Source organism: Arvicanthis niloticus, chromosome 5, assembly GCF_011762505.2.
Source record: "Arvicanthis niloticus isolate mArvNil1 chromosome 5, mArvNil1.pat.X, whole genome shotgun sequence".
In the NCBI taxonomy this organism is placed as follows: Eukaryota; Metazoa; Chordata; class Mammalia; order Rodentia; family Muridae; genus Arvicanthis; species Arvicanthis niloticus.
In genome coordinates, this window is record NC_047662.1 from 99,535,821 (window position 1) to 99,558,256 (window position 22,436).

At 35.6% G+C, this 22,436-nt stretch overlaps 1 protein-coding gene across 3 annotated transcripts in view; it reads right to left on the bottom strand.

Annotated features, from left to right (window-relative positions):
• The window catches only part of Zcchc7 (zinc finger CCHC-type containing 7), a 185,448-nt gene extending 163,680 nt beyond the window's left edge, over positions 1-21,768 (bottom strand). Inside the window, exons 1-2 of one of the 3 annotated variants that reach the window (XM_034501911.2) lie at positions 21,639-21,768; positions 16,346-16,967 (exon numbers count right to left, since the gene is read on the bottom strand). In XM_034501911.2, coding sequence (XP_034357802.1) covers positions 16,346-16,943 — 598 coding nt within the window. In that variant the 5' untranslated portion in view covers positions 16,944-16,967; positions 21,639-21,768. The remainder of the gene's footprint in view (positions 1-16,345; positions 16,968-21,638) is intronic. The other 2 variants (XM_034501910.2, XM_034501912.2) reach the window with 2 other exon arrangements.
• Between the last annotated feature and the right edge of the window lie 668 nt (positions 21,769-22,436).

Here is a 22,436-nt window from a genome sequence, read left to right on the forward strand (position 1 = left end):
CTCTAGAATTCTTATGTTCTGCTTTAATAGCTCAAATGTAGAAACTAAGAAGGTTTTTACACTTTAGGGCTTTGCTGCATACATTTCTCCTGATAAATTACATATTCACAAAAGATGTACATAATCTTAAGAAATATGCATACAGATATGAAGACTTCCAAAAACATAAAATATTATGATATATTAAAGTTAGCCCTCAAAAAATACAAAAAAGAAAACTTTAAACACTTATTTAACTTCCCCACTTTCATGTCATTTCAGTATAGTCCATTTTTTAATCAAAAGAAAAATCTCTGGAAAGTTAAGTGTTTATTAAAACTCTCGACGAACAGCAAAGCACTGCTAGAAAACTTCTTTAGTTCATCCATTCCTTTAAATAATCAAACAATAAAACAAATATTACAAGAACAAGGCTGACAAAAAATCATAATGAACCTCTCAGATGAGAAACTAATTGGTACTAAGTACACAATGGCTTACATTTAATCCTGTTAATAACCACACAAAAAAAGAAATAAAAGACTCACTTTTCAGTCATCTCTCTGGACCACTGGGCTAAAATAACAGCATGACTAAATCTGACATTGACCCCGTGGCCCTGCTAGGAGTTAAAAGAATTCCTTTGAGCCTTCTGAAGCCTGTTTTCAACTGCTCCAGAAGGGGTGGGCTAGTCACACACACTTGTTAGCCTTCTTTACAGTAACAGGTCAAATTAGAAATGGTCATATATGGTCACTGTAATATATAGCAGCACTTCCTTTATGGCTGCCCAGGAAAGAATGCTAACATAGTTATATCTGGCTCATAAAATACCTTGATGACTGAAATATAATTACAACTATGAGAATTTGTCCAAATAACATTATTGAAAATAAAACTTTAAAAACCAAATTCAGAATAAATCCAAATTAACAACAACAACAAAAAACCCCACTAAACCACATCCAAGAACACTAAACTATAAAAAATTAATTAAATTCACTTATTTTCTTCTAGATTAATTGTGGTTTTGGCAGCCAACTAAATGAAAATATACTTTGTGAATTTTCACAAGCTTTCATGACATCAATCTCCAAAGACCTTTTAGAGCCAAGATACAAATTTACCTGAAAGCAGCTTTCTATTTCATCCTTTTCCAAAATACAATTTACCTCCCATCCCAACAAAGAAACCAGGACCACACTAGTAATGGGATAATCAAGGGTACAATCTGCTACACTTCACAAGGCTTTCTTCTAGTATTGGCACTGCTAATTATGCATGTATATCCTGAAAAAGATGCCCAGACTGTATTTCTATTTCACAAAATGCAATCACTAAACTCTTTAAAAGCCAACTGCTAGCATCCATCCTGTATGTTTCTCTCATACCTACATTAAAAAAAAATCCAATTTATATCAATATTTAAAATTAAAGTTCAAAAATTTCTGAATGCTGAAAAGTGATATCCTTATAACTCAAAGAAATAAAATGTGTATTATGACATACCTGAATTATAAGCAGTTTCTAAAGCAAAATATAAAAATTAATTTTTGTGATTACACTTCTATACTCTTATAAACCTCTTATAATTTTAGATTTTCATATTAATAAGCTTTAATGAATACAATCACTTATTGGACAGTAATAATAAGCTTCAAGGCACTTTTTGTTAATTTTTTAAAACCTATATTGATTCAGAATAAAGACCAGAGGAAAAGTTATAACACTTATCACTATCAAACCTTGTCAAATATGTTCAACCATTTTAGTATTTTAAAATGGAGTTCCAGCACTCTGTCTCTAAAAACTCTATACTGGTCTGCAGTCCCTCCACCTGTCAGCTGGAATCCCTTGCGGCAGACGTTTTCTTGTCCCCTCCCCCAATTTTTATTCTGTTCTCATCTCCTACTTTGTCTCATATCACCGAATATCATTTTTCAAAAAATACCAACACGCGACTAGAACACAGAAACACATTAATAGGACTTATTTCATAAACGGCTCCAATTTAAATTCTAATTCAGAACAGAAACTGAACAGAAAATTCCAAAGCTAATCAGTTTCCAAAACACTTATTAATTAATTTTATTCTCATTAGCTTACCGTCACAGCATTTTCTGGCCTAAATAAAAAAAAAGTACATGAAAGTATTTCTGTTATACCTTAATAGCTACTATACAAGTTTAGCTACTCAGTTTTAAAAGAACATTCCACCCAATGCCAGAGAGAGACAGAGAGAGAGAGAGAGAGAGAGAGAGAGAGACAGAGACAGACAGACAGACAGACAGACAGACAGACAGAGAGACAGAGAGACAGAGAGAACAAAAAAAGAAATGCCACAAAATAAGAATAAAGACTGGAAATAAAGACTGGAAAAGGCATCGGGCAATCATGACCTTTAAAAACAAAGGTTGTGTGACACTGCCTGTGAGGTTTCAGCAGCACTGAGCACTCCCCCAGCTTCTCCTTGGTACATCTCCAGCCCAGCTCTGCAGTACTGTGCTAGTATGCTCACAGACAGTAAGGTCTACACTGGCTATAAAAATGTATTTTCAAAGCTGCACACTTTTATAGTTATACTACTTTCACATTATAGAATATGGCCTGATTTAGTGTACTATTTCAAATTGTATTATTTTGCAATTATTAGATAGAAATATTAACGGTTAAGTAAAAAAAAAAATCTTTTAAAATACAGTTCAGAATTCTGTGAATAATTTTACAAACTAATGATGATTAGTTTGTAAAATTATTATATCATATTTTATCATATATGATAAAAAAGTTCAAATGACTATTTTATTTATTACAGTAAATGACTAGTTAGATACCAGGATATATTTTCTTGCTTTAAAACTGTTTTTAAAAGAAAATGTTTCTTGAGAACTCATGTTATATAAATCAAAATACTGAGAAATTATAAACAAAAAATAACTAACATAAAAATGATATTTCTTGGTAATCAAGAATTTTATAATTTAAGACACTAACATCATCAAAAATTTGAAAAAGAACACCATTACTAGACACAGGATGGCCATTCTTCCATTATCAGAGTACCCATATACAGAAAATTACTAAACATCCAATTGCTATAATGTATAATCACTTACATTAAAAATTCCAAAATAATGACTCCTCCCCTCCTTTTATTAACCAACAACAAAGTTTTTTTTTCAGGCTGTTAACTGGGAACACATCACAACATTTTTCCTGAGCCAAATAGGAAATTATTACAACCTTTGAATGGCCAAGGATTTTTTAAATTTATTTTATGTTAGAGTAATATATAATACTGTATTATGTCATGTTCATAAAAAAAACTCTAAAACAGAAATAGTTTTAGTCACATAAACTTTTAAAACCTTTGAATATGGGAAAAATATTTTGTAGAGCTGTTTAGGACCAGATTCCCTGTTTTTTATTTATAACAAAAATGACTTGATAATTAAAGTGCCACAGAACACTTTTCTAAGGACTTAGCATTTGCAGCATAAAGCAGCTATTTCAGGAAACAAAATTATTCACATCTGAGAAAAAAATAAGCATAGTCTATTTTTTAAAAAAGACAAATTTATAAAAAGATCTCAAGGTAAAAATACAATATTCCTAGTCAAGTAAATGAACATTCAAATGTCTATTTATACATGTTATGGACAACAAATTTTCAATATAGATGAAATCACATATGCAATTATAACTAATTTCAAGAGTGTGCTTTTATTATATAATATTTAAAATAAAATTTCACAATAGTACTCCTTACTGACAACCAGTATTTTTACTATTAAAACTTGACTCAACAACAAATATTTTCAAACAGTAAAATGATCAAGAACAGAAATTTACAGAATTAATAACTTTCCATCAATTTCATAAATAAAGCTAATATATATTTTAAGCTTCTCAATAATTCAGGAATTAAATTGCTACTGTTACTAAGAAAACAAAACCAAGATCAAAATTACTTTTTTTCTGCTAGTTCCCATGGATCTAACTACCACACAATAATTCTTCCCAATCTGCCAAACAAAACAACATAGAAAAATATTCACTGAGGAAAAGAAATAACAAAGGAACAAGTGTGGTATTAAAAAAAAAAAAAATCTCTGTCCTCTTAGCAATCAACAAAATAAGAAGAAAGAAAAAGTAGAAAAGTCATTCAGAATATATGACCAAATGAGCATGGGCACTCTTGCAGAAAACCAAGTCTGCAACCCAAAGCCATGGAAAATTTAAATGAGCAAACGGCCACAATAGGCAGGGAAATCTGCACAGATAGACTGCTGAGCTGCAGGTACCCTACTGAAGATCTTTTTGAGATTCCTAAACAAACTTTATTGGTTTAATCCATTTTTAAGAATAACTACCAAGACTCAAAAGAAGATTAAGTTTTTCCTTTTTTTTTTTTTTTTTTTTTTTTGCTAAAATAGGCACATGCGTGTAATATATTTAAAGGAAGAAAAGGGATTCTCATTGCTTAATATTGCTTTAAAAAGTTGCACACAACCTATAATCTTCAAAGTTGAAATAATCAAAGGAATAAAACCATCTACTGAAATAAGCCTCTGCTGTTCCTGCTAACCTAGCATTAGGTAGTAGACGATTCAACTGCAAGCACGGCTCCCCAATTCACACACACAACTATACTGTAGTCAATGTAACCAACCAATACTGTTGAAAAGGAGGTCATTTGTTAAACCGAATAATAATGATGGTTTTCCCAATGAAAACATTTTAAACAGAAAAATTTAAGCACAAAAAGAACAACAACAAAAACACAACTACCTCACAAGCTACCACCTGGTAGATTTTTACCAAGAACTTAAAAGATTCAGAAACATTTAAACTGGGTATTATGGACCTCTTTCACTATTTGACATCAGGTTAAATGATTATTAGGCAATACTGAAACAGATCAATATTTAAGTTATATTTATTCACTACAAAATCTGTGTTATGTCTAAAGCAAACCAAATGAGCAGAAATAGAATAATCAAAATACTTGCCTATATAGAACTGAAGCAATCTTTCTAGTTCTTATTGTTACAAAGAAACTTTAATGACAATGAAGATTCTCCTTAAATGTATAAAGTAAGTAATACTGTCTCTAAAAATCACTGGCAAAAAAATCCTTAAGCTTAAAGCAGATAATTTAACATGTAAGAACAGCTAATGTCGTATACAGACTAACTCCCAGGGTTAATGCAGTTCCACAACTCTTCAAAACCCACCTTTCTTCAGTTAAATTTATCCACCATAATCCTAAATTCCCCACTTTTTTAAAAGCCCTATTTGAATGACTTTAGCATTTATCAGCATAAACAAACTTTTGTCGTCTTTAGAATTCCTCATTAATAGAAATACAACAGAGTGTTGAAAAGTTCTCTAGAGGTAGGACTTTCTGCCTGGTGTGGACAATTTTGTTACAAGTGTTATTTAGTTACAAAACAAAACCAAATGTGACCTACTCCCTTCAAGGGACTTGCCAATAAAAACATTTTCCCTTATAACTAGCTCTTGTGCTTCTTAAATGCTACTCTCTCACCTGGGGGACAGACGGCTAGCTAAAAGCAAGGAATGGCACAAACTATTTCACCATCAAACAGGTTCGTTGTCTTCTTTTAAAATGTGTTTGCAAAAGACAGGGATAAAAACAGTGAATTAACTTTCAAAAATGACAAAAGCTGAAATTCTAAGGTTAAAAACTTATCAGAGAAATCCAAGTTACACGTTTAACATGATAAGAATCCCTTAAAATAATTCGTTCCATCCATTTCTTGAATCCAAGCAAGTACTACAAAGTAAATTTTATCTCTAGAATTACACCAGAGACATCATAGACAATGTGACTGTATCAAGACTCAAACAAAAATCAAACCAAAGATATGTCTTTATGTGTTCTGTACAATTTTAAAAGAAAATATGGCCTTACACATGATGGATGTTCACTAAAATGCTTATCTCTTATTATTAGCAGAAGTGAGACAATAATCAGGCATGTAACTGAAAATGCCAAAACCTTAACCACAGTACCTTTAATATACAATCAAACAAAGGTAAGCAAGGAAACAAAGAAAACTTTTACTTTTGAGACTGAGCAACTTCCATCAACACTTCAGTTTTAACCACAATGGGAGTAATTAACAAAGTAACAAATTACTTGAAATTGAACATAAATTTAGGGAAATCTTAAAAATAAAATCTGTAAAAAATTATCTAAAAAGGCTTTATGCTCATGGAAAAAAAAGTTCTCCTGTATTCTTTTGAAGAAGGTTTCATAATCTAAACATGCCATTCATATAAAATTTATAATCTAACCATAAAAATATCCTATCAGTTATATTTAATAGCCTTATACAAATGATGCTTATATACAATAGATTATTTTTATAGCAAAAGGCTATGTGAAAATTACATTTAACACTGCACCTAAACACATCAGGACTCAAGTTCCTGTGACAAGAATGAAAATGTTGCCCACTTAACTTTATGCTTCTCCACTCCAAAGCAGTAAGCAAATCTATAAACTAACTTTTAAATAGTAACTATACTAAGTTATTACTTCAATAAATATATATATATCAAGGTAGTTTTTTCCACAGAATAGTTTCTATTAAATTTAGTGTAACTATGAAAATCAAAACTGGTAACTAATGTTTTTTCAAAAGCAAAACTCAATTTTCTTCCTCATTTTTTTTTTTACAATGATAAATGAATTTAGACTGAAACGACTTTGAAAGAATGCATACCAAAGTTGTTGGTCTATAGTAAAATTGGTGATACACAATATTAACATTTCAAAATGTTATTAAAATTCAACCCAAAGCTGCCTTGGACTTCATGGATTTCCAATAAGATTTGTAGTCTGCTGAACAATAGCCATAAGAGGCTTTTAAACTTCACTCCATTCACAAGTAAAGTTGAATCTGAACATTTTTATTTCTTCTCTTCCTATGACAACTTCACCATGGAACACTGAATAACACAGCTCAAGTCATTATGCTAATTAGAAATTAAATAAAAAAAGATGCCCTTACAACAGCTAAGTGGAAGGTGACATGTACAACGAGAGACACAGCTCAAAGCAGCTTTAGGAATTGTGTAGTCCATGCTTACAAAAGCTGAACACACTAGGGAGGGAGCCCTTGTTGCTCTTGGTCACTGGAGCTCTAGCATGTGGCTACTTTTTAATTATAAGACAGATAATAAACTATACATCCATGAGAAGTGTGTCAAATGACAACTCATTTTCATAACCAATTAGGCCTAGGATGTTATAAGAACTGTAATTACTGAAATTAAGTTGAAAACAAAAGAAAATGAATAAAATACTACCTTAAAATCTGAAGGATTATTGAAAATAATTTATTAGTGATTCCAAACTAAACAACTTGGTTCCTTTACAATGGTCAAAGAATTAAGAAAAACAACAACTTTTAAAAAGCCCAAATTATATATATATTTTTTAAAAAGTGTTCTATTTTCAAAAACTCTGCATAAAGGTGCTGGAGAGATGGCCCAGTTTTTAAGAGAATTGGCTACTTTTCCAGAGGACTCAAGTTTGACTCCCAGCACCCACATGATGGCTTACCACCCAGTTCCAGGAGATCTGATGCTCTACCAGGCACACACGTGGTACCCAGGCTTACATGCCAACAAAACACCCATACATATAAAATAAATAATAATTTTTAAAAATTTAAAGACCTATATAAGATACTCCCTAAAAAGCTGGTCATGTTCCTTAACTATTTACAGCACCTGACCCAACTGCAATGTATAATCCTGGACTCCTTGTCTCATAAAACAATGCACAGACTGGATATTTTTTTAATAAATAAAATATTCAACTATACTTTCTTTTCTTTTGTGTGTGTGTTGGGGGGCTGGGGGGGGGGCGTTTAAGACAGGGTTTCTCTGAAGCCCTGGCTGTCCTGGAGCTCACTCTGTAGACCAGGCTGGCCTTGAACTCAGAGATCCACCTGCCTCTGCCTCCCAAGTGCTGGGAATAAAGGTGTGCGCCACCACTGCCTGGTTCCAACTATATTTTCAAGAAGAAGAAATGGGAGAAATAGAGACAAGAAAGAGGCAGTGGTGGCACACGCCTTTAATCCTAGCATTTGGGAGGCAGAGGCAGGCGGATTTCTGAGTTCGAGGCCAGCCTGGTCTACAGAGTGAGTTCTAGGACAGCCAGAGATACACAGAAAAACCCTGTCTTGAAAAACCAAAAAGAAAGAAAAAAAAAAAAAAAAAAAAAAAGGAAGGAAGGAAGGAAAAAAAGAGGCAGAAACAGAAACTCATGACCAAGAAATCTTCCACAGCATTCTGAACATACACAGAATGTAAATATCTGCTGTATGTAATCTCTGATAAGATAGCTATATAAAAAGACATGCTATTAAAATATTCCATCCTATCTAGACATATATAAACATTAATGGTACTATATATTCATGTTTCTTTCTTGCATGTTACTTGAAGTTTTCAACTGAGTCTTGTGCTTTGCCTACAAAGTAGTTGTTTTATGTTTTTTTGTTTGTTTTTTGTTTTGTTCATTTTTGTTTTGTTTCTTTTGAGACAGGGCCTCTTTATATCGCCATGGCTGGCCCTAGAACTTACTATGTATACCAAACTGGCCTTGAATTCACAGCAATCCTCCTATACATCTCTTGAGTGCTAGGATTAAAGACATGAACCCAGCTGTGCACTATTTTATGAGTCAAGGTTTCAGTATGCAGCCCACTCTGACCTTAAACTTGAAATCCTGCCTTAGCCTTCCTGAACTGGTACAGGCATAAGCCACCACCCTCCCCCCGGCCCATGTAGGTATGTTCATGTGCATGAGCACACATATGATGTGCATTTATACGTGTGCACATGCATGGAAGCTAGAGATCAACCTAGGATGTTGTCCTGTTTTTTGAGACAGGGCTCTTGTTGGAATCTGATGCTTGTCAATTATGCCAAGCTACCTGGCCAGCAAGCCCCAGGGATCTACCTGGCCAGCAAGCCCCAGGGATCTATCTGGCTCTGCCGCCTCAGTGCTGGAATTTTAAGTACCTACAAATCATACCAGACTTTTTATTCAGATGCTGGGGATCAAAATATGTCCTCATGCTTGCAGGCAAGTACTTTACAGACTAAACTTTTCTTATTTTTTAAATTATTTTGGACTTATTTTATGTGTATGAGTATTTTGCCTTCATGTATGTGCACCATATGCATGCCTGATGCCCATGAAAGTCAGATGAAGGCTTTCAATTCCCTGGATATTGAGCTACAGATACAAATAGACATGTAGATTCTGGTAACAGAACTTGGGCAAGAGCAACAGTGCTCTTAACTACCAAGCCATCTCTATGGCACCTGGAACTTTAAAAAAAAAATAAATAAATAAAGTGTATTATAATTCATCTAGGATAACTGTGTATGGTACTGCAACATCTCTTGTACTTGTAGAAATGTATTTTAACATCAGTGAGTTTTTCATATTATCAAGGCTTCTAAAGGCAGGGACCACATGACAGCTCTTGAATCCCACCCAATACCTTACTAAGTAAGTATCTTGCAAAGTGGTGTTTGCTTGTTGTTTAAGGTTTAAGAATTAAGACTATCTCATAATCTAGTAAATTAGAAAGTATTTAAAGAAAGTGTCATACTTGAGACAATCAAAAACAACTTGGGTTTTTTGTTTAAGTGACAGAAGGTCAACTATAGAATTTGGTGTCTAATAACTGAGAAACTATAAGCATTACTTCATTCAGTAAACTTTAAACTGACAACTGAAGGATGAAAAGGTATCAGACAGGCAAGGCAGAGACTGATCCAAGAAGAAAAACTGTGTAAAGACCTACATCAAATAATTGAACTGTTTGAAAACTAAAAAGAAGAGGACATGAAGGCAAGAGAGACACGCTAGGAAGATATGATACAGGAAGGTGAGGCTGGTGGTCTCAATGATCAATATATATGATACCCATGTGGGAAATGACCAAGAAATAAATAAAAAGGCAAGATGTGAAAAACTTAATTTTATATAGGAATCCATTCTACTCAATTATTTTCAGTTTCAAATCTTGGTTGAGAGCCTAGAAAATCTCAGGAACTCAGCAAGGGCTCTGCGTGAGTTCTACACCTTCTGAAATTGCACCTAAATTTATGTACATGGTATGGGGAAAATGAAATTTGACACAAAAAAATTGTCAAAATTCTTATTGTCCTAAGTTTTCAAAGTCATAAATATATCTCAATTTCAAAAATCCATGATTTCACATTAACCAAGCCACAACTTTATTTTAACTTCAAATAACTATGAAAAGAAAAAATACTAGTAGCAAAGGCAGAAATCACTTAAACTGTTTCTGTGTCTACTACACGGGCCAAACTGGCTATGCTAAGCATTAACATAGAACTTCTAGACCACCACAGTCACAGAACAGAAATATGGCTGCAACTTAAAAATGCCATAGTTTTCAGTCTTCAAAGGATATGTTCTTTTGAAATCCTGAGACTATTTAATTTTTGCTAAATCTGTAGCTTTCAAAATTATGAAATGAGAAAGAGGCATTAACAGTGAGAACAGAACTAAAACATGCTTGTCCAGTTGTAGCTGAACTAAAACACTAAAGATCTAATTATCGGTATGGCTTAGCATAAGAGATACAAAAATACTCACAGTCCTATAAATGAGAAAAAAATATATATATATACACACACACACACACACACACACACAAAGAAATCCAGTTCCATTACATACTATTACAACATAAAGGTAGTGTGATAGTGTATAGTGTGATAGTGTATCCTAATTATTTAACAAAAGGAACAAGACAGCACTAAGATATATGCCTGGGTTTTGTTTGTTTTTAACATAAGGACAAAGTACTGTCTTGTTTTTTTTTTTTTTTCTTAACCTGTATGCATGAGGGCAAGAGCAGGGACAAGGTGGAGATTAAAAAATAGGCTTATCTGAATAGGCTTTACCTTATTTTATTGATTTTATAATTATATAAAACTAAATTATATAATTATAAGACAAAATTAAACTTTAAAAAGATAATCTTTACCAGTATAATCCCTAACTACACTCTATTTATCCTTATACTCACAATAAATATAGTTCTTACCGCTCATCAAAGAAACATCTCTTTGTAACAGACAGAGACCATTACAGAAACCTACAACAATAAAAATGCAAAGTTGTGGAGTCCAGTCCCAATGGATACACCTACAATACAACTCCTGCACCTAAGGCTCCGGGATCACTAGAAGAGGAGGTAGAAAGATTGTAACCACCAGAGGATTAGGCAGTTTACTGTGAGATCGTCTCCTAGGAATGTCAGAACTATACTCATGAAGTCTCACCAACAAGACTGCCTAAACATGACCAAACAAGGAAAACAACAGACATGCTTAAGTGGAGGGGTGGGAGTGGAAGAGTGAGCATGAAGCCTCAACCCTAACAAAGAACTACAGGCAACTTAGAGTGGGAGACAATAGTCTTCTCTAGAGAAGAGCATACCAATTGATTGTACAATGGTCACCCTGAAAGCATACGTACAAGTAACATTATATGGGCCAAGCAGGTTGTATTTATATTTAGGGATACAAACATACATACATAATAGCAACACACACATATATAACAGCAATTAAGGGAAAGAGGGCACATATTTGAAAGAGAGCAAGTGCTTTTTAAACATAAGAAGGTTTGAAGGAAGGAAAGGGAAGGGAGAAATAACATAATTATACTATAATCTAAAAAAATAAAAAATATGTATTTTAAAAGGCAATTAAAAATAAACATATCAAAAGCAAAATGAAACAGATGAACCTATGTATCAAAGGTAAGTAAAAGGAAAACAAACCACAGGAAGTAGGAAATACAATAAGATACATTAAATAAAACAAAGTATAGAAAATTCTAGATGGAAAGCAATCCAATTAGTGTAACTACATTACAAAAAAAAATTTTTTTAAAAAAGCAGAGGCGATAAAGGGTAACATAAATGAAAGGACACTAAAATCGGCAACAAATTGCAACATACAGATCAGAAAGTATTTGAATTAACTCTAAGAGTAAAAACTGGGAGTTAGCCTTTGATTCTCACTTGGTATGTGATGATAAAACTGTTATTCGAAAATTGTTTGAGAGTGATAATGATTACATTTTTAAAAATGACTTTTAGAAAGATTTACAGAGAGAAACATACACTGTATATTTGAGTAAAATGACATATCTATGGTCTGCTCCAAAATAGTGATAGAAGCATGGAATTATAGATAAAAAAAAAGGTCAGTTTCAAGTTCTAAGATCTGTGTCAACTATGAATCATTGTTGAAGCTGGTTCAGGACACTAGAATCCATTACAACATTCTAACCTTAATAAAAACCCACAAGGAAGAATTAACCATTATTCCTACAGTTAAAACATCCTTTTTCGCCAGGCGGTTGTGGCGCACGCCTTTAATCCCAGCACTTGGGAGGCAGAGGCAGGCGGATTTCTGAGTTTGAGGCCAGCCTGGTCTACAGAGTTAGTTCCAGGCCAGCCAGGGCTACACAGAGAAACCCTGTCTCAAAAAACCAAAAAAAAAAAAAAAAAAAAAAAAAAAAAAAAAAAAAAAAAATCCTTTTTTTTTATCCAAGAAAAATAATTCCTAAAGCACTTACTGTCTTTATTATTTAACTGTCTTATGCAAAAATAAATAAATAAATAAAATTCACTACACCAATGAAAACATGCTTGTTTCTTTTGGTACATCATCTCTTCCAACAGCAGACATGCTTTTCTAACCCAGAAGTCCTCCCATATCAATCCATGGTTTGGTCTCCAAAGCGTGTTATACATGGTGAACTATAATCTGAAAAAATATTAAATGGAAAATTCCAGAAATAACCAATGCAGTAAATTTCAAACTGTATGCCATTCGGAGTAGCTTGGCAACATCTTACACTAGCTCCTCTATTGTCTTTCGAGAACCATCCCTATGTCCAGCGTACGTGCTGCATGTAATACCTGCCTCCTAGTCACTCAACAGCCCTCTCAGTTCTCAGGCAGGCCATCATGATATCGCAAAGGTTATAGTAAGTATCCCTAATTTTATTTAGCAGCAGCCCCAAAGTTCAAGAATGGTGATACTGGCAATGGAACAGACCAAAGAGAAAATTTTATAAAGTCCTTCCTTTGAACAAAAATGTACAAGTTCTTAATGATAGAAAATGTGTATATTGAGATTGTTAAAAATCTACAGCAACTATGAATCCTCTACCTGTGAAAATATATCTACAGGGAAAATGCAGAATACGTATGCATTTATATAATCTTCCACACTTATGTAATAGTTCAAATTCACTAATTGTATTCATTTATAAACTACAAAATTTCAGTAACATTATCAGAATTTTGAAAGACAACTCCAATGGCTAAGGCTTCTACAAAATTACTCAGCTTCTTACTGTATTAGTCTCTTCAATGAAACAATTGGTCTCTCTAGTTTAAGTGCATGTCTGAGTTTTCATGCCAATCTGTATTTTAAACATCTCTTTTTCTCAGGGTTCTCCAACTGTATGTTACTTCTATTAGCACCACCTTTCCTTTTCATACCAACGCTTTTAGTGAACTTTAGTGAATGAAGACTGGGGAGGCAGCTCAGTAGGAAACTCTATTAGACTCTGAAAATTGTGTTAGGCTCCCAGGACCTACACAATAGGAAAGAACTAATTCTTTCTTGTAAGTTGTCTTCTGGCCTCCACAAGTGTGCCACGGCATTCGCATGCCCAAACTTACACCCATGCATGCATGTGCACAACTAAAGTGTAAGTTTTAATAATAAAAAAATTTACCAAATAAACCTTCTTCTCTTGTATACCTATTTAACCACAACTTGCCTTTGATCCTCTAATAAAAACCTCCTCTCCAACTGGGTTCCCTCATCATCCAACAGGAGAAAGGCAGCCCTGCCCTCACAACATGCTCCAACTCCAGTACCACACAAGTCCACCATCTACCATCAAGCCACTTCCTCTTTAGGTCCATAGCATTAGCAACTTCTCTCTCTCAGGGCCACCCTTTCCCATTTCAAGTTCTTTTATAAAGTCAATGCCTAGTTTATGTTTTCAGAAATTACCTAAATACTACCATTTGCTTTTACTATGTCTGCAGATCCTTAAACCAGCAAAAACCTGTTACAAAATAAAAACAAACTTTACCTTCAGTATGTTAAATTTAAGGTTTTAGATTTACAACAAAGGCACCAAATGGAGATACTCAGAAAAAAAAAAAATATATATATATATATGTATATATATATGTATATATATACACACATATACAAAAACATGAATAGAAACTAGTTGAGAGGATCTTTATCAAATATTACCAAAACAACGGAGTGCTTTAAAATGAGTTTACTACATTCATATTATTCTAATTGTGGCTGAACATTACTTCTAAGCAACCTTGATTCTTTTATTGTTGATTTGTTAGCTTAATAAACTTCAAGCTCAGAACTTGAGACTCCAGGGGAGGTAGACAATAACAGCTTGGGTGCCAAGTCATGCATTATATAAAGACCATCTTCCACATATATGTATTTACCATATGTACAGTGTTGTGATTAGTAGAATACAAAGTCTTTAGAAGAGTATTAGCAACTCTTTACTAACACACATTTTCTCAATGTGTGTTACCAGATACTGAAAATAGAACTATAGTCATAGCGAGATCCATCGACTGTTCTAAAGGGATTGTATCTTGCAAATACTAAGATTTACTACCAGACAGTATCCATAGCACCCATTCTTTTCATAGTCACCTCTCATTCCCCTCTTCCCAAGAAAATCCTACACAAGCTTATACTGTTTCCTCATCTAGTTCAATCCATCAGAATGTATAACTTTCTTTTCTACCTCTACAAATATTAGAAGATTTGGGAGTTAACTTTTAAGACTAATTTAATAACATATATAGACAATCTCATCTTACAAAACTCCCCTGACCTAGCAGACCAGTTTAGTCTCTAAAAGTTTCTTCCCTTCTGCCTAGAAACATCATTTCTCCCCTATTCAGGCAGAACTTCATTTGATCCGGCTGTATAACTACTATCCTATTGTTGTTGTTGTTGTTGTTGTTGCTGTCAAACCCTGAGGCTCATCAAATTATAGCCTGTGCTAGGCCCCTATTCTCTAAGTAAGATTTTGTTGGAACAGCCACCCCTAAATCTCATGTATCCAAGGCTGGCCTCTAACTTGCTATATCAACATGGCTGACCTTGAACTCCTGGTTCTCCTGCTTCTACCACCTCCCAAATACTGAGACTACAGGTGTACATCACCACAACTAGTTTATATGGCGTCAGAGATCAAGTTCAGGACCTTCACACATGCTAGACATGTATTCAAATGAGCTACATCCTCAACGCCCATTTCTTTAAATATTATGGAAGGCAACTTTCCAACAAAAAGGTTAAATAGTTAAAAAACATTATAGCCTGGAGTCCTAAAACATTGCCTACCTGATACCTCCCCTCCCCCCCCCCCAAAAAAAGTTTGCCACTCCTTGGAGATCCAATAATGATCTATATTTAATGTCATCATTTCTTCAGAAAACAGAAGGGAAGCAATAAAGTTTTCAGACACCAGTAAAGTACCATGAGTCACAAAACATATGAAGACTACTAGTGTGCAGGGCAGGTTAAAAGAAGACCAATTAGGAAGCTTGTAAGAGACTTGGCGTAAAGGAAGGGAACTATTAAGACTATCCACTGATACCAGATGACTGTATGTAACAGAGGGAGCAAAACTTAACACCAAAAGTTTTGCCTTCAAGAATGTGCTGCTTAAAACTTATATTTTCTCCTGCAGAATTTCAGTCTGTCCTATCTCCTGCCTCACTGGATCTGCAGTTCCTGAAATATCAATCCCGAATCTTCTGTCTTCTGTGTGCTAGACATTCCACATACATACTTGTTATCTAGCTAACTCCTGAATAAGCAAACCACATAGAGGCAGTTCCAAGAGTTGGCCAAATAAGAACACAAAGCTAAGTAGAGTACTCACCTGTGTTCACAAACAGAGATCTAAGGTTTCTGTCTAGAATGACTTGAGCCAAACATGAAGAAATGCTATGAATTTACTTGTAGAAGCAGTTTCCTTGATACTTTAATATATTCTTTATCAGATGGTTCAGAGAAAGGACCACTAAGGTAATGAGTCTCATGAGAATAAAACCAAAAAAAAAAAAAAAAAAAAGAAGCAGCAGCTAACTGGGTCAGACCCTACTGGTCTTTTATCTAGGAAAAGCAGTCCTCCTTTAATAAAGATCTTAGTACTTTTCAAAGCAGTCAATATGATACTAACCTTCGGCACCAGTGTTCTCACATCCCACCAGGTTGAGAAGGATGTCATGGTCTTTATCGTCTTCCTCACATCCCAGGAGCATCCAGCTCTCCACATTTTCATTCTCTGAAATGGTACTTTCTTCCTCCTCATTTGAACTGACCTCTATGATCATGACCTCTCTGATCACATTTGGCTTTTCTTCAGGTTCAGGCTTCTCATTATCCCTCTTGCATTTCTTAGCCACTTTATTAAAATGAGGAGCAGAACTCTGGGTCTTTTCTTGCGCTTGGATTTTAACATTTTTTTTTTTACATCTATAAATACTATCTTCATCAGATAATGTGATAACCTCTGATGTATCTGATAGCTGGATGACCTCACTATCTGAGAGGACGATTAAGTTCTTCTGGTTTGGTTGATTACTCTCTGTTTCAGAATTCTCACAGTTCTTTTCCTCATACCCTTCCTCCTTGTTGGCATTATGTATATTCTGGGCATAATGGACTTGGCTGTAGAGCTGAAATTCCACCTCACTATCAACACTCAGTTCACTAGATGAATCATCACGATAAAGGTCATCTTCAAATGCTTCTATAGTCTCATAGCCACCAAACATTATGGAAAGTCAGTTGCCTTAATACTGTAAAAGAGAAAGTCATATGAGAATGGTTTTAAAAGTTAAATCTTATTTAGTAAGTGTCTATCACCCCAGAGCTGACTTTGAAGGCCATCACTTTTCCCAAAATGTTAAAATGTTTTTTTCCTTAAGAATACCACTTTTCTATGCATTTATAAGTCCTATTGCTCACTAGAACAGTGGTTCTCAACCTTCCTAATGTTGAGACCCTTTAATAGGGTTCCTCATGCTGAGATGATCCCCAACCATAAAAATACTGTTGCTATTTCATAACTGCAATCTTATTGCTGTTATGAATTTTAATGTAAATATCTAATATGCAGGCTACCTGGCATGCGAGTTGTTTGACCCCAAAAGGGACTGTGACACAGATTGAGAACTGATGCACTAGAATGATACTCAAACCTTTCAAATAAGTATTGCTACCAACAGACTGACCTGTATCAATGCAAGCATCCTAAAGGTATACTAGAAAACAGGTTGAGATCCACTGCTAGGCAGTGAACACTTGTTCTCTAAAATGTTAAAACTCCTAAAGTATCTCTCCCTATTCCATTCATCTTTTACTCCTCTTCTTTTAAAAAACAGGGTGTTGTTATATAGACACCAAGTTAACCTTGAACTTCTAAGTGACCCTCCTGCCTCAACCATCTGTGTGCTGGAATTAAAGCATGCCAAGTTGCCCAACTCTATCAATGTTTTCTAAAGAAAAAGAGAGAGAGAAGTTTATCATACTGTAAAGAGAACATGCACAGCAGTAACAGAACCACCTGCCTCCATCCATCCTCCTCTATCTCTCCTTTCCTTCCCTATCACTTCTTTTCAGGTATACCTTCTCATACAAGAGAAGGTTCTCTTCTCACTTACTATGGGTGTATTTATTCTCAATTTAAAACAGACAAGTGCCTAGGAGTAATTCGGGAGCCTCTACGTGAGAGATGAGCCCAAGTTGATTCCCAATGCTGTAAGTACTATTACTACCTCTACTACTAATAATAACCTATCCTATGGCCTTCAGATCTTGGCCAAAAGAATTCATAAAACACTTGATAATGTTTATTACCAAGTTATAAAATTGCATTTGAAACACAAATTATCTAAATACCTAAAATTGAGACAAAAATCACAGCTTTGTGAAAAAATGTCTAAAAAAAAGTTCTGCAGTGCATATATAAAATCTTGTGCATCTTTCAACTCGGGTTTAACAGTATTTCCCATCAGAAAGAGTTAAGTGCTCTATTTCAGAGGCTTCTGTGGTACTTTATAAAACACTCACCACATTTCTAATTATTTATTCAATGTAAATGTCCCAGAAGTATAGATCATAATTCCAGGAAGACAGGGACCTTGTGTACTTTGTTAAATAGATCACAATAGCCAAGCAAAACAGCTACTTGGAGATGTTTATATTTTGAAAACATGACTTCTATCATTAAGCCTTTGTTCTTTAGCCCCCCCCCCCAAAAAAAAAGCCTAACAAATGCTGAGAATATAGACATTGTGACAGGATAATTTCTCAGTTGCCTTTAATTATTCCAAAGCACTAACCAAAAGTCTACACAGATGTTTCAATTATCTACCAGTGGAATACTGATCAAAACAATAGCTCTGGGGAAAGTAAATCATGCTTGTCTAAAAATCAGGAGCACCCTAGACAAAAGTAACAATGCTAACTTACTCTCCCTTCCACTTTTAGCTTTACAAATACAATTAAGAAACAGAGGTTGTTTTCCTAGATTTGAGTTTCTGCCAGAACATCAAGGTGTTTTGTCTGTTTTGTTAAGAGAACCAACAGACTTCAAGAATCTAAGAGCCAAAGATGTACAAGCTAGAGTTTGGGTGTTGTTTTCCAGAAATAAATGACTTCTAGTGAAATTCCAGATGGAACCAAGAAGATACGGAGTTCAAGACTATCCTCAGCTACACAGTAAATTCTAAGGTCAGTCTGAGCTAGAAGACACTATTTCAAAAAAAAAAACAAAAACCCAAACCAGAACAAAACAAAATTAATCTGTTCTTTTAAAGAATATAGTGTACTTGCTCCCTCTGTGTACTCTCTCAGGTCATATGCTGTTATTGTCATTCGAGTTGAATGCAGCTGTCTGAATAATAATGCTCATGACATTTATCGGTTTATATTGAAATGTTAGCCTCTGAGGAATTCAAATGAAAGATGAATTCTTTCCGTTTTTTATTTAATAGGTAAATTAATTCTAAAAGAAGTCAAGGAATTATGCTTCCTTCAAAATCCTCAGTGGATCCATCCTGAGGATCCAGTGTGGACTTAAGATAAAACTTAATTCCAGGGCAGCACAGGAAAAAAAAAAAAAAAAGGGAAAAAAAAAAAAAAGAAAGAGCTAAATTACAGAGTTACAAATTTGCACTACTCTTGGAGCCATCCCAAAGGAAAGGGATTAAGAATAGAGCCATAGGCACACCTGTGAATGTATGCCAAAAATAAACTACAGAGCCATAATAAAAATGGACTTCTTTGGGGTCTAAGGATTTATCTCTTCCCATGAAATGTAGAAAAATGAATTTAACAATTTAACCCCTATGGCAGTTAAGAGGATTTTGTTCCTTCTGTACTTGAAAATTGCGTGCTGGCATAACATATGCTCTTGTATTTATATAGCTCATGTATGCCAAGGTTAAGGCTTGCCTCAAGCTGTTTTGGTTACAACTTTAATTACAATAAAATTCACTTAATTTTTAAAATTAACTCAGAGATAAGTGTGAAGTATATACATGTGTGTATTTGTATGCAGAAAGCTTCCTCAGCTCTTGCTCATTATGATTCCCAAGCATACTGAACCAGGTAACACACGTTTCTGACAAACATTTAAATCTAAAAGGTACCTGTTGGATTTTTTTTACAAAGCTCCCTTTATATACATATAAAGAAACAGGCCCAAAGACATAATGAGGCCTCCCTAAGGCTGGACCCTTGGTTAAGAACACAGTTAGCAAGATTTACATGCTCCTTCCTGATCTAAGCCAATCATCACTATAAATATGTGCACTGGCTAAACACCTAAATTTATCTGACACATATCCATTAACTTCCCATAGAGGAAAACACAGACATTTTAATTAAAAAGAGTAGACATTTAAACTTACAAATTTAGTATTTAAGAACCTAACTGGTACTCAAAAATCTTTATGAAAGCTCTGTGTTGTGAGGCACAAGGACACACAATAATCCTAGCATTTGGTCAGAAGTTCCTGCCTTAACCCCTAGCACCCATCCCCAAAAGGTAAATGAACAAAAGATGTTATCAAAGCATATCACTACAGAAGACTGATCACATTTTAAAATCTAAAATATCAGAAGTGAAAATGAAGCTTATCTAAAGAAGTAACTGAAAACCACTGTTAAAGAAAGAAAGAAAGAAAGAAAGAAAGAAAGAAAGAAAGAAAGAAAGAGAAACAGGGGAGCAGTCAGTCACTGCATTTCCTTAAAGTAACAAAGGTTAATTAGGTTTCCAGAATTTACCAAGACTTTAAGGCTAATATTTACCCTTAAAAGATGACCTACTGGTCATTCTGGACATTTTGCTCTTAATTTTCTTCCAAAGTATGTCTAGCTTAGAGCTTCCTTCTGGGTGCTATGGGTCATCTGAGGTAGAGTAAAACCCAGAATTTGGCCTTATTCATTTGGTGGTGCTGGGAATTGTATCCAGGGTCCTGAGCATGCTAAACCAGTGTTCTACCTGGAGCTGGCTAAATTTTTAAATCCACAGTTGTTAATGAATACACTGCTTAACAGTTTATTCTCAGTTCAGCTTTAGAACTTACAAGAATCTCTGTGTGCTACTGACAATGAAGACTCAAACAATACCAACTACAAAAATTTAAATTTCTGCCCACTTTTCAAATGTTACTGCCACTTCCAATCAAATGAGGTAAAGAATCCAAATGGGTCACATCAAAAAGAAACAACAGGCTTGTCTCCGTGGAAGAAATGTACGCTAAATTTGCTTGCGATAACTTCCAACTACTCTTGGGACTCTACTAGACACAATGCCTTTCCCTATTTTTCCCATGCACTGTTAACCTTGTAGTTATCATACAATTTTCACTTCCAATTTTCCCACAGTAAAGGCTGCTCTTGCCTAAAGTTGACTACAACTGTCTGCAGTTAGGGTATGTGGGGTGGGGTAGAGGACAGTCTTAGAATATTCTGCGTCTCCTGGTTTTATATATGGAAAGGGGCACAGTTCCCAGATTCTTTGTGTCTACTCATGCAGCGGCTACTTGACAGCACAAGCTTAAGGTGGCCCCGGACTGGACGCATCCTTGAGGGCCAGGTTCCCCCCCAGCGAAGGGAGGCCTCCACGTTTACGGACTGGCCCGCTTCCCCAGGAACCGTGGGAAGCTGTGGAGTAAAGCAGACAGAAAAGACGTGCCCGTCAAGACCGTCGCCCCCCAGCCTTTCCCTAGCCCTGGTCTCGGGCCGCCGGGTCAGAGACCCGCCAAACCCCAGCCCGGCCGCTGAGCCGCGTGGGGCGGCACGGAGCTGAGAGGCCATTAGCTGCGCTGCACTACGCAGCGCCCCGAAGGGCTGGGAGGTGAAGGCCAGAGAGGGGCACGCATTAGTTTCACAGCTCTGCGGGCGAGGCGGAGACGGGCAGGGGTCCCCCGGCCGCGGGCAGCTCGGGGTCAGTCACATACATACTCACTGCCGCGGCTGCAACCAGGAAGCACCAACCAGGAACCGAAACACGTAGAGGAACGGGGAGGGGCGAGGACAAATGAGGTAAGGAAGCCGCGTCCGCGCGGACTCCGGGGAAGAGAAGGTACTTCCGGGGAAAACACAGCTCTTGGGAGCTGTTCTTCCGCCCAACCCGCGAGTCCTCCGAGCGCATGCGTAACGCCTATTAACCCTTTGTTTTCTCCGCCTGTTAAATTTGCGTTTGGTTTTGTTCCTTTTTTTTTTTTTCATCCTTCCTTTCGAAAAATATCTCGGCTGAAAAAAATTATGGCGCATATGTCATCTGATTGAATTACACAAAATAGATGATACTCAAAGGGCAAAAGTAAGTGCGGGTTCACGTTCTCCCGTTCAGCAAAGAAAACTACAATTCCCATGATACCTTGGTCCGGTCGGCAGGGGCTGTCTCTTTTCTAGCTCTGGGTGACGCCCTCGTAGTAACACGTGGCGCAGAGCAAATTGGTCAGCTTATTCCAGTGGAGGTCTGGGTTAGTCGGGGATTTAGGCTTAGTTGGTGACTTCGGAGAGGGACCTTGATAAAGCCAGCGTGGGAAAAGACATTTTTGAGAGTATCTGGTTTTGGTTTTTCCGCTAGTGTGATAAGTGACCTCACCGCTTTTCCACCCTTAGGTTGTAAAGTGCACTCGGGGTGCTTCCGCCTTTTTAACCGTTTGTGAACCGTGAAGAACTGCACTCCTGCAACGTGGAGTCAATGCTGTTCTTTCTGGTACTACGAGACTGTGTTCACCTCCTCCAGC